Source organism: Zootermopsis nevadensis, unplaced genomic scaffold (genome assembly GCF_977971745.1).
Source record: "Zootermopsis nevadensis isolate Lab colony 2312 unplaced genomic scaffold, Znev_1.0 Znev_ptg000024l, whole genome shotgun sequence".
NCBI lineage: Eukaryota > Metazoa > Arthropoda > Insecta > Blattodea > Termopsidae > Zootermopsis > Zootermopsis nevadensis.
Window position 1 is genome coordinate 13740130 of NW_028259156.1, and position 13590 is coordinate 13753719.

General features: G+C 38.9%; 1 protein-coding gene across 2 annotated transcripts in view; it reads right to left on the reverse strand.

Annotated features, from left to right (window-relative positions):
• The window catches only part of LOC110839330 (mannose-P-dolichol utilization defect 1 protein homolog), a 95243-nt gene that overhangs the window by 32483 nt on the left and 49170 nt on the right, over nucleotides 1-13590 (reverse strand). Inside the window, exon 5 of one of the 2 annotated variants that reach the window (XM_022083441.2) lies at nucleotides 10431-13326. The exons of the other annotated variant lie outside the window; for it this stretch is intronic. Within the exon in view, the coding sequence (XP_021939133.1) occupies nucleotides 13099-13326 (228 nt within the window). The 3' untranslated portion in view covers nucleotides 10431-13098. Of the gene's footprint in view, nucleotides 1-10430; nucleotides 13327-13590 lie in introns of those variants that run through there. 2 annotated transcript variants of the gene reach the window in all.

Consider the following 13590-nt stretch of genomic DNA (forward strand, 5'->3'; position numbering starts at 1 on the left):
TTGAAAGTACTTAATCATTTCTCGTGATTCTGACAAGTAGTCATTAACATCGATGATACAGTCGCCGTATATGTAGGTAGACGGATAACACGCAGCAGGATAAAGCGTCTTAACAGTCCAGCATGCGTTAAAATTGTAGCACTAATATTAGCGATTGTAATAAATAGTTATATTCCTCTAATCCTTCAACACACTGGAAGATGGAACATTGGGTGTCCAAGGAGGAGATGGAGACAACAGCTCCTTCAGTCTCGAAATGGGTCAACGGACTCAGTCCTTAAATAGTAATAAATACTGGGGATACTGGGAACGACCCGTTCTTCAAGTGCCTGAGCACTGCGGGTACAAACTTTTCGTTGGCTCGATCTATAGACATTTTGGTAGGACTCCTTGGACGAGGGATAGGCCTGTCGCAAGGCCTCTACCTGTACACAGGACAGAAAAACGCGGACAGACATCCATGGCCTGAGTGGGATTCGAACCCACGGTCCCAGCGACCGCGCGGCCACTGCGGACCCCAGTAATAAATAGGTTCTAGTAAACTTCAGCTGTCATGTGTTACGACCTCTGAGATGTTCTGATTAGGAATTCATTATGAAACCAAGAAATTATAGACCCACTGATTTTTAAGTTGAACATCGAAGTTTTTCTTTCTAGCCCTGATGCTGCCATGAGTCCTGTGGGAAGAGAAATGAACCTATGGGTATCATGAAAGACAAATAACTTTTTAACGAGGTGAGTTACTATTAGCTTCTCAAGAAGAACTTTGCTTCATGAGGTTAATATTGTTATCATTCATTCTCCCCTAGAAACGGGTCTGATGGTTTACGGAATGTACAAGGCTGTACAACAAATATTCAAAACTTTACATAATCTATGCAGAATGTCTGTGCATAAGAAGAATATTAAACTGTTTTTATATTAATTATAAGTGCATTTGACTGTTATTGAAAGGATATGGGTAAATTCCAGTCAGTCGCAGGACATTAAAAATGTATAACAGTGACCGGACTTTTTAAGAATAATACAACATTATGTCACTAATAACGATTATAAGTACGTTTTACTGTCCCTTGAGACCCACATTTGATTTTAAAAGTTCGTAAGCAGGTAGAAAAATAAAAGGTAGAATAATTATTGCGCTGATTGAGTGGGTGAACGTCCCAAGCCATTCTCAAATCTGAGCGACAATATTGATAGATGGGATAGAGGAGTTACGGGGGGACAGATGATGATGAGGGTACATAAACGTATTACTTCAACTATAACACACAGTATCCAGTATAGAGTGCCGCTACTATGTGTGGAATAGCGGAAACTTGTTAACTAGTGGCTAGCCGATAGCTATGCATGGTTGAATATGCGACATGTTGATTGATCTGCAATTCGCGACAGGGCTGGTGGGAAACACAGTTCGTTTTTAATCAACTCCTGAATGCTATACCCCCACACCAAACCAAGCCCCTTCCAACTATATCTCACCCCCAAATCCTCCCATCATCAACGTCCATCCACTCTCTCCCCTCTCTCTCGTATTTTACAGCATCACTGTTCCTCTGAATTGCGCTGTGTTGTCACAGCATGGCAACCACAGGACGACCTGACGAAGGGTAGAGACGAGGAGAGAGATGCAGCCCGTATATCAATTGCAAGCATACAGGAACCATATTGGATCAGGCCTTCGTCATATTCTAGGTTCAGAACGTCAACACAGGATATTCGAATCCAATCAAGTGCGACAGAATGTTTCTACAAGTTATTAAAGTTACACAACTGTCAGTGAATCATATTATCGTAATTTCAACTGTGTTTTAAGAAATTAGTTCAATCTAAACAATATTATTTATATGAAAATCCAAATGACTCGACATTAACGACAGATCATTTATTTTTACTCTATGATCTGAAATATTGCTTTCCTTCTTTGTGCGTGTATATAAGTATGTCAACATTTCAATCAATCATTTCTCTCCCCTAGAAATAAATCCGTACACACTCAATGTTTTAACGCAACGAAATGCTCTTTTGTACTTGTACGTAGAAACAGAACTTCCTGAAACAAGTGCCGTACAATTTCTGATGAAAGAAATTGGACAGACGCCCTGATGGCAGTGCAGTGGACGTAACCTGCAAGTGGATAACTTTGCTTTATGTATAGTCATACGAAATTAACTAGCTACGGGCTGAACGACCGGGGTTCGATCCCCGACGGAGGCAGAGGATTTTTCCTCTAGCCTCTGCGTCCAGACCGGCTCTGGGGCTCACCCAGCCTCCTCTACAATGGGTACCGGGGTCCTTTCCCGGGGGTAAAGCCGGCCGGGGTGTGATGCTGACCACTCACCCCATCTGGTGCCGAGGTCAAGAAAGAGAGGAGCTATACCTCCTCTCCCCCAAACGCCTACATGGCGTATAGTGGGACAAACTTTACTTTTACGTTAGATTGACACTCCGTCAATGTTTAAGATCCACTATATGTTTCCACCTTAATGGTCATCTTCACGTGGTTGTTTTTAAGTGCTCGAAAGCATATAATTATAATTGGTAAACTGTGTGCATATTTAATTGGTTTACAATTAATCGTAATAGGTATGCACCTGAAAGCGTAGCAAGAGTAGTAATGCATTTTTTTTCTCGGGTTTGAAAGCCTATGTTAAAATACAAGGGAAACACAACACTTCACCACAACAAAGGCCAACTGGTACACACAGTTACCGTCCAGCTTCAAATTGTTAAGAAAACTGAAGGCAGATGCTACTACAGCTGAACCCGGTGATGAATCCACGAAATACTCATTCCTTTTCATTCCACCCAAGCCATGAGTGGGCGGGGGATCCAGTAAACTATTAAAAGGGGATATTCCCATTTCAATCAGTGCAGTCTACCGTCTTCGCTTCTCTTTTTATGTTTCTAAGTTGCCCCGTTGTTTTCGGGAATTATCTCCTGGGAGACAGGGGCAAGTACTTCACACTGCGTCTACCAAACAGAAAAGCAGCCCCTCTGCGTCTAGGCGCTCACCTCTTTAAGGGACGCCACAAAGGGACTGGAGAAGGGATTTAGGACGTAATCCCCCTATCACTGCCTCTCCGCGCACTATTGGTGGCAACATAGGGTCGGAGTTGCCATGCCACTGGTGTGACTTCTCGGCACACAACAAACACTGGGCGATTTCTCTGTCTTACATCAACTACTAACTGCATATTGTAATTTACAGCCTTACTTTTCTGTATGAGTGGTATCCAACTTAAGTAAGCAATGCCATTGATTGAATTGGGATTCGATTCCCGATAGGGGTAAGATTTCAATTTTCGTCATGACGTACAGACCGGCTCTGGGGCCCAACCAACCTCACTTTCAGTAGGTACGTGTGGCTCTTGCGTTGGAAGTAAACGATCAGATTGCGAAAGCGACAACCTTCCTCAATGTTTCTAACTCACTTCGTCGCTGAAGATCACCCACAAGCGCGGCGATGGACCTGCTTGGGTTGCATTTTGAATGGCTCAACCTGTGCCTTGAAATAAGCTACAATAGTCTTTAAAATCCTCATTTATCCGACTTTCCATACAGTTCGACGATACATGATCTACGCAGTTGCATAACGTCGTTTAATAGCATAAGAATAGATCAACAAAATCAGACGGGACAGCCAAAATAAATAGGCTCCTGTGGGTTCCACCTAATACATTGAATTAAGTACGTTGAGAACATGGAGGGACTGTCCGCGATGTAAGTAGGTTGCAAACCACATTGGGGGGGGGGGATCTGAAGGGGCGTCCATGGATATAGGGTGATTTGGTCACCGTAAGTGTTCCTGTGAAGCCACAAACCCCTCGAGTTGAGCACACGCGCTCTACTGATGCATGAATGCTAATTATCGGGGGAGAAACCTGAGTACTAAAACAGGGTTCAATATGAGTTTCAATATTGGTTTTAAAAATCATTACATTGAAAACCAAATTAGTAAGTGAAAGGGAACACATAATGACAAAGATAAGCATTTCCTTGACATACAGTAAAATGTGTCTAAAACAGGACTTTTATTAAATGAAATAATATCATTATAAGAAACGTATCTGGTCGCGAGAACGTAATAATGGAAACTTCTAAAGCGTAACCGGAATTGAGAAACATTAATTTAACTGTAATTGGCCTAATTCAATCTGAGTAGACACATCTATTGACCTTGTTCACGTAAATTATTTTATTTTATTTCATAATTCCTTTGAATTATAATAATTTAATAAAACACAGGGAGATGAGGAAGGTGAGAGAAGAAAGAATAAATGTACTGATCGGGTAATAGTGCGGTGTACCCGAATATTTGGCTTCTGGTTTGGGTTATAAGCATACTATGCGATATGCTTTATCTAGACGTACCTGTGTTAATCGGAAACCTGGCTGAAGCGGAGGATAATCAAGTACCTTGCAATTCCGTTATATAAAGGCTTTATTATACTACTAAATACAGTTATATAAATTGCTGCTGGTAAAAACTACTAGCACCAGAATAAACTGTCGACCGAACTCCAAGAACGGACTACAATTTCCAAAAAATGAGCAGAATTATAAGTAAAACTACTATGAAAGTCACACCACTAGTTTTCAGTAAAATGAAATTAGATATAAAATTTAAAGCACGTAACTGGATTTTGCAAAAAAAAAAAAAAGTGAAACGAATACTAGCTTTTAATTTTACAATGAATTAATAAATATATTAAGAGGAATGCAAAGAATTGATATAATTACGAAGTCACTGAAAACAATTCTACTCAATGTACTTCCATTTTGTAAATAAACATAAATTGTTGATGGGGATGGATTTTTAAATCACTGACTTTCTATTCTGAAAATGAATAAACGTTTAAAAGCTAAAACTTGGTACAATTTTAGACAAATGGATTCTTTGCACCACCTACTGGTAATAGAGACAAGAAAAGAATAAATATGTACACAAAGTATCACATTATAACACTCAAATTTCCCAGATGATTTCGACATAGGTTTCCCGAATGCAATGACATAAAAATCAAGAAGGCCAACGAATTCTACGAAAGCATCAGATAAAACAAATCTGAAAATGTACATGAGGGCACGCGGTGGAGACATGTAGATTGGACAAACGAGCATTGAAAGGCGAGCGTCCTGACGAAACAGATATTAAAACTCGCGATATTTCACCGGCCCTACAGTGACAGACGCGTACAGAGGCTGACTGGGGTCACGACGTGCATTAAGCGAGAGGTGGGTTCAACCCCGCTTCCACTGGCTGACACATGTGCATGTATACCAATTCTAAGAATAATAAAAACCCGACTCTTTAAGTTACTTCATTTTGCGCACATTACACAAGACGGAGGAAAACTCCTGCACGTGAGGATATTAAAATGACGCCAAAAGATTCACTGTTCTCTATAGCACATTTTACGTTTTTACATAGACGTCTGAATGCTTGCATTCGATAATTATTCCTATTTAAGAATGACATAATTCCTATAGAACAATGAAAATATTTATTTATAAAAGTTAATTTGCCTTTAAGCACGAATGTTTTATTCAACGTAAATCAGTGGTACAAACTCACAGAATAATCCATTCCGGGACCTCATAACACACTTAACTAAAACCTATTTTGTAATCGTCTTACTTTATACGTAAAATCGTCCGTGTGTTTAAGCACGGCGCTTTAAAATCGTAACACTGAGCAAATGCATAACTCCACGCTTTCTTAATCTTGGCTCTAGATATGAGTACACAGCTTCACGCTTTACGACCTTTATCCTTTTCAAACACCGCAGTCACTGCAGCGCCGTTAAATAACCTATGAAGTAACCAATCATTAATACCTGGCAAGTTATTAAAAACCCTCGCTCTCAGTCTTGGCCTGAGTACTCAACTAAGCTATATGCAATAAATTGATGTAAATAGTTGTCAATGTCAAAACCGAATACAAAGTTTCAAACTGTAATATTCATTCCTATACTGCAGCGTAATAAACCACAAAGATAGTGAAGAAGAGTGAATCATTTTCTCTATTATCATATATCACTCTGACCGGAATTCGCAATTTTAGTGCCTGATGTTGCCGTCTTGTTAGCGCGTCAACGTGGGCCAAGGGTTAAAGGGGTTTACGAGGCCACCCACATGACAGTGCAAAGTGGTTGCTCCATCAGCAAAGAAAAAAAAAACAAAGGCAAGACGTTTATTCGTCCCCAGAAAGTTTTCATGTGCGATGTAGCATCTAAGTGAAAATTTCACAAACAAGGCAAAACAATTATACTTTTTTATAAGTGTTATTTATTTATTTAGTGTTCTGTCTGACGACAGGTCCATATGAACAGGATCCTTCGATCCATCTCTCGGACTGGGACCTGTTCATGTACGTTCTTGGCAGATGATCCAGAAGTGGTTTGCCATTGCCTTCTTCTGTGTGTGAATGGAGTAATTGTTGGGATGCCACGGAGAAACCGGGGAAGCCCCCGGAGGAAAACTCCGTGTTGCCTAGACAACGGCCTTGCCCAACACAAGTTATAAATTCCGAATCCGAGACCCCAGGATTACAAGGCCAGCGTTCTAAGTGTACGGACCAATAATGGCGCTCATTTATTTCGATTATATGCGTAGGCCCTGCAAGATAACTAAATACATGGTTTTTGTTACGAACGATATTGTCCGAATATTTGAATAGAAAAAGAGGTCGTACTTCGCCCGGGACTTACTTCGTCTGTGTCTTTCTTAAACTACACTAAAATGACAAATCTGTTTGTTTGTTTGTTTGTTACGGCATTCTTATGAATGTATATTCTAGCTGACCAAAGAAGAATATATTTGACTAAGCTTTCACAACACCAACTTGCACTTCAATCTCATGTCCGAGTTAGTACATCGCACTAAGCAAACACTAAATTATTCTTATTATTAAATACATATTGTTACAAGTTATAAAATGTAAACATAGAATAATAATTCCGGCACGATCGCCAAAATTTAAACTTCGCCGTTTGCTAATGATGCCAGTGACGTCATATTTATCTCCGGTCAATAACCTTTCCCCCCCCCGTGCCATAGTACCTGCTAGCAGCTCCAGATATCTGCTTTTCCATCTGATGAAAGCGGAGGGTTCAGAGTTGTTTTATCTTAAGCAAGTGAGTACTAACAATGGTGTAAGAACACGCTTCGCTTGTTTCTAAAAAAACACACGTATTTCAGTTGGCACGGACAGTTTTACAAGAGTTCTAGATCGGTGACACTTGAATCATGGGATGCAATGAAGACAATTTACGTGTTTACGTAAAGTTAATTGTCCGATCCAAATAAAAAAACTGAAATGTCAAGACAATATTTCGTAAAAAATTATTTAAAAACAGTTACTGCAACAATTTCCTTAGCAACAAAATGACAAATACGCAACAATTATGTTAAGAAGGCGGCGATTACGTTATAAAAAGTCTGTTTTGTGAAGACTTCGTACGGAAACTGTGACGTGCAAAAGTTGATTGCTGCCAAGCGAACTAGTAGCCTCCATTAAAACCCCTCCCCCAAGCCACCTAAACGAAACTTGTATATCAAAGATAAAAAAACAACAACAAAATATATGAATCCCGAATTAACAAGTAGTTACCAAGTCCACAGTTCGCATGATCGCCATATTGGCATTATTGATGCTACGGGATTAAAAATTCCCAAGTTCGGATTGTGTTACTGACGTTGTGTAGTGTTGACTGCATGACGTCCGTGACAATTTTCATAATAATCCGTGAACTGGTTCAGAATTTATAAGCGATAACACACAGACACACTAATGGTAACGTTACCTTTACTTATAACACAGATACAAAATATATATATAGAAGACTGGAAAAAGATAGGAAGATGAAGAGATATAATTAAAGGTGAAAGTGTTAGTAGCTTACATCGCACATTCACGTTGTTCTTCGAAATTCTGCCAGGCATAAGTACGGTAAACGTTCTTCAGCTTCACTCCTATGATTGATCTAGCAGCATTTAACAACGGGAACAATCGGAAAAGAACCCCATCTAGGGAGAAGCACATCAGTTTAAACCAATCGGTGTGGTTTCAGCCCCAGGGGAACGAAAAGAAAAAGGTAATAGATCTATAGGTTTGGTTAACCCACGTAATTGGACCGTTGGGGATGAGACGTCAAGACCAATAGCATAATCACCAAGTGAATGATTTCTGACAGCGGTAGTGGCATGTAAACGAGGGCGCATCCAATTACAAAAAAGGGAAGGATACATCCCACTAACTGAAATAACTAGTCCTAAGCGGATCCTGCATTATGAAGGAAGGTCGAAGCTTCTGACGAGCACAGCCAACAACAAGCTTGTTATGAAGTGTATGCAATATGGCGACATGTGGACGGGGGAGGGTAAGGGAGACGATCTGTGTGGCCGTACTTCCGCTTCTGACTTTGTCGCCTGCTGCAGGTATATAATGATTTTATATGGTTAAAACATGATAAAAAAATTGAACAGCTGTAGGTGTAACTTTCAGGAAATTAATTTTATACCATTATAGAAACTCTGAAAAGGTCTGCTTAGTACCAACAGGCCTAAAATACAAGGGGTTGAATTGCTCTATTTGGAAGTGACATTTTCCCACGTGCCTAATTCTGCTCCAGAAGTCAGGTCATGCGGAAACGCAATATTATTAAATTCGCCGACCAATCGTAACACAGTGCTAAAGTATTTTAATAACAAATAATAATACAGTAAAACATTTATTTTGTATTCCTTCAGTTTCAGTGATCTGGCGGTGAACAACCAGTCAGACCGGAGTATTGTCCACTGGTTCTATCGCACAACAAATTCAGTGTTTCTTCCACGCCAACCTGCCCGATTATACGTATGGAAAGAAGCAGTCGTGGACCACTTTAATATACTGTCCTCACATCTGCCGGGAGAACCCGAGAAAAAAAGCATCAGACACTACAGCCGATCTCCGGTTCGAGATTTGAACCTGGGATCTCCCAAATACAAAGCACGAGTGGGTTACTCTATAACAATTTTATAACTTTAACGCATGTATAGGCGACTCTCGTTATACGCTAGACTTCGTTACATGCAAATCGTCGCAGAAATCAAAACCGCGTAAGACGCTCACGTCTTATGAGTGACGCACAATCAGGGGCCTTCATTTGCAAGGCCCTGAGTCAAGATTGTGGGACGAGTCAGTGTAACGACGCGCGCTACTCGGTACGGGCCTGCGCGGTAGCTTCTACCGTGGCCGCGGATATGATATTCATGCCCCCCATGACTTACTAAGATAAAACCGTGGATATCGAAAACGCGTATAATGCGTGCCGCCTGTACACAGATGAACATAACCTTTTCCTTTCTTCAGTTTTCTTGTCGATGAATCATGTCGGTTCACATTTTCAGATACTTTCTCATATAATGCACTTACAATGACAGGAAGATCAAGGAACTTGGGAACTTCCCACACTTCTTAAGACAGAGAGAGCAGGTGAACTTTGGCAAAGCAGCTACTAGGGTTCAAGAAGTATATGTCACTCAAGCAAAACACTATGCTCCACCGAACATCCTCAGGCATTCCCATGGGAATGCTACAAATAACGCCACGCATAATTATAGCTCATACAACAGCCATCAATTTCATTTCGCAAATTCTTGGTTAAAAAACAAACAAAAACAGAGTACCCCTTCAGATCGTTTAACAGAAGCTTCTAGAATTCTTGTTAAATATTTCATGCGGCATCTGAAAATTACGACGTCGACAGGGTTGTAATTTAGTGTAATACGGACAGTATTATGCAAGATTCGGAAATATACTTAAGTCAGTTTCCTTAATCTTTCAGAATTTCCCTCATTCTTCTAGACAATAAACGCCTATGGTATCCTGTCGGCTTGTTTCGCATGTTATTCAGTGACACTCTTTTGTCATCTGTAGAGATTCACAGCCTGTATCATAATTCCGGGGCCATAGAACGTAACTGTTACTTAGAAGAAAAGGAAAGAGGGTGAAATCGTTAAATTAAGTTTTCCAATCTCAAATATTAAAAACTTTTGTTTTATCTCGGACAAGCACTTACGGTGTCACGTTCTTTACATTATCATCGGAAAATTGTCACGGCGAAGTCGCCACGCTGACATGGCAGTTCGCTGGTCGTTACAGTTTTCTGCTGGAATTTCAATGAGCTCCTTCCTATTTTTGGACATCCTCAAATATTTAAAGCAAATAACATCTTACAAATTACTGTTCAATGTGCGTAGGGTCTAGCCCATTTTAACATGAGGCAAATTATATCAAAAGCGAAATCCAATTAAAGAAAATAAGTACAATGTCACACTCTGTAACTACTATATATATATGTTATATGAAGCAGGGGTAGAGAAATCGATGAACTGCAATATCAGAATTAGTTTTAAACTTCGATAAAAGACTAGACATTACATTTATTTCATAGCTTCCTTTAATTAATTTTTGTTTCTCAGCCATTACATCAAATTTTGTTTCCTCGTCTTATCAAAATTATTTTTCAGGGAATATTTTGATCAATACAGGACCCAAAAGATTATAAATTATAACCAACATCTATTTAATTCACAATCATGACACAATGTTTCTTTTTGCAACAAATATACTTTAAAATACTTGCCTCACTCTGGATAGCTAACGTGACTCAAATTTCAAAATATTAAATATATCAGAATATTGCAAGTTCAACCTGAAACATTCAAGCCTATGAATAATTTTTGGGTACAAAAGATTTATATAAATTCCATACACACCACACCATCACAAAACACACGTGTCTCAGGTTGAATGCATATATATACGTATAAAACACCAATACTAATTACAAGTGTCCTGATAATCTTACAGTATCTTGAATTTAGGTCAATTTTATTGCATAATCACAGAATCCCCTCATGAGTTATATTTTAAATTCAAAACGAAGTCCTTCAAACAACTGTAAGTAATTTTGCAACGAAAATAATTCAACCTATTCAAAAAGAAACATCAGTGCATTATACATAAAACATAATTAAAGTATGAAAGGCAATATAAACTACAAAAACAATAACAAGCATTTGCGAAGAAACCACAAAATTCACGAAGTGCACCAATTTAACACAGCTGTTTTTTTTTCTATTTCGGAATGCATTGCTTTCTCGCCGTCAAACACAAATGTGTTATCATTTGTCGCCATCCGTGTCCTTCCAAACACAGGATTGATATTTATCTCAAATGTAGCCTATACGTATTCAAAACCCACCTGACAAAATCAATTTCTGACAGTAACCAAAAATAAATGTTAAATAAAAAAACTTATCAATGCTTATCATTTTCATCTTATAAAGACTGATATTTATTTAAAAGTGTTTAAATTATACGAGAATGAGCACTATCAGAATAATAAACCAGCAATGCGAATGTTGAACCTTGAGCTAATAACGCATGTCTGGTTGCAGTAACCAGACATTCTTGTATGTATATTGTGTATACGAAACCAGAAACCTAACTAACTAACTAACTAAGTAGATGGCTTACCGAACACAAGATTCATCACCGAATTAACCAAAGCCCTCCACCGGACCCTGTCCTGGGCCAACAAAATCCAATCTCTTCAACTCCTTTCTCCCATAGATCCCGCATGAGATTACCCTCCCATCTACGTCTAGGTCTCCCCAGCGGTCTCTTCCCCACAGGCTTCCCAACCAAAACCCGGTGCACACCTCTCGTCCCATCATAAATATATATCCTCCATATTAAAATCAACGTAGTTTTACAATTAATAAATTAGAACATTAAATGTATTCCAAGTCAAATATTGTGAGACTAGAAATAAGTAACAGGTTTTCTGTGGCAATTCTGGTGCAAAAATGTAGTCCTATTTCACGTAAATGTCCTAGTATTCCTGGACTTAAATCAAACAGCTGTGGCTAGAAAAACTAATTGGAATCAAATCACACACGCACACACAAAGTAGGCAGGAAAAAGTGGTGAGCAATGCTGAAAATGGATAAGCAGTCCTAGTGTCACGTGATTTCCACTACAAACTACGTTCTTGAACATTTTATGAAAATTATTAACTTTAATTTTTGTTTCGTGGTTATTGCTTTAAATGCCACTAAAATTTAGATATAACACAAGATCAAACAAACAATTTAGAGATTTTATATTCAGTACTTTCTATATGCGTATAATCGAAATTTTTTACACCACTCTATTTGAAGTAATTATCAAAATTTATGTATCCCAGGACTGAGGTAATAAGCCTTGCAATGGATCAATGACCAAAGGAAAAATATGTCCCTGATATTTCTGCTATGGGAATTCAGTGCGCAACTGATAAGAATATACACAGATATTAGTACTAGCATCTCCTAAATCAATTTCTTAAGACTCACAAAATAAGAGCATACTTCCGATGTCTCGTATGAGCAGATAAGGCAAACATGTCTGTTCTTATTCACAGAATATAATTTCCTCTAATTTTTAAAACCTAATACATAAAACGGGGGACAGTTCGTTAAAGGCGCAGATTTTAACAGACAATACTATCAACAATTAAAACCAATTACCGGAGAGAAATTAGAATCAATGATAATTCCTCAGACGCGAAGGTATAATATTATGCGATCAGATAAATCATGCAAGTAAGTATGATATTAGAACACTCACAGCACTATCAAATTACCACACTAGCTGCTGTTCAAAATTCATTATTTCCAAGAAGAAAAGTTTGTATGACCCTGTTTTAAAATATGAGTGGCAACGTTGGATATAACGAATATCAACATTTACTATTGCACACATGTTATGTACACACTTTAGAAACAATTAGAGTACAAATGGAATGTAGTAGTAAACTGTGCTTATAATTCTGACATATTGGCAATAGAATTTAATGGCTGAATGACTCCCCTCCTTAAAGTTCATATTGGCAGTGCACACAGAAATTAATATAAATCTAGAATCTTCTAAGAAATATATTTAAACAAATACATACTGGATACACATGAAGGCATGCCAATAGGAATTCGTGACAAATGTAAAGGCCTGTCTCTTGAAACCACCTGACAACAAAATTCGTTGTTTTCAATCAGTGTTCTGATCTATTCCTTCTTCTTGAGTTTGTCAGAGTTCCAGTACCACAAGATCTGCCCGGCGATGAGGCCATTCAGTGCCGATGTACAGACGAAGGTAAACAGGAGAATTCCATCGCCAGTCTCCTGTATCGTCGTGAAGATACGAGTCAGTGCACCAAAGAACAGCATGAAACATGTGACGGCCGAGAGTTGGCCCGTACTCTGATTCTTGTAGTTCGTGAATGCTTGAATCAACTGCAACAGAAGAAACAGCAACGCTTTATGCATCGCCCCCTCACACCCCCCCTAAACTTCAATCCATACATGGATTTCAGGTACTCAAATGTCTTCTCGGATGTTGCGGGGTGTGGTCTGGTAAAAGTTTTACCGACGTGCTTACAGCATCCATCAACACGACAAAGGATCATGAAAGCAATATGCACCTCTGAAACGTCGGAGAACATATACAACATATCTCAGAAGATGTCTTCTATTTAATTCGTTTCCAAGATAGATACA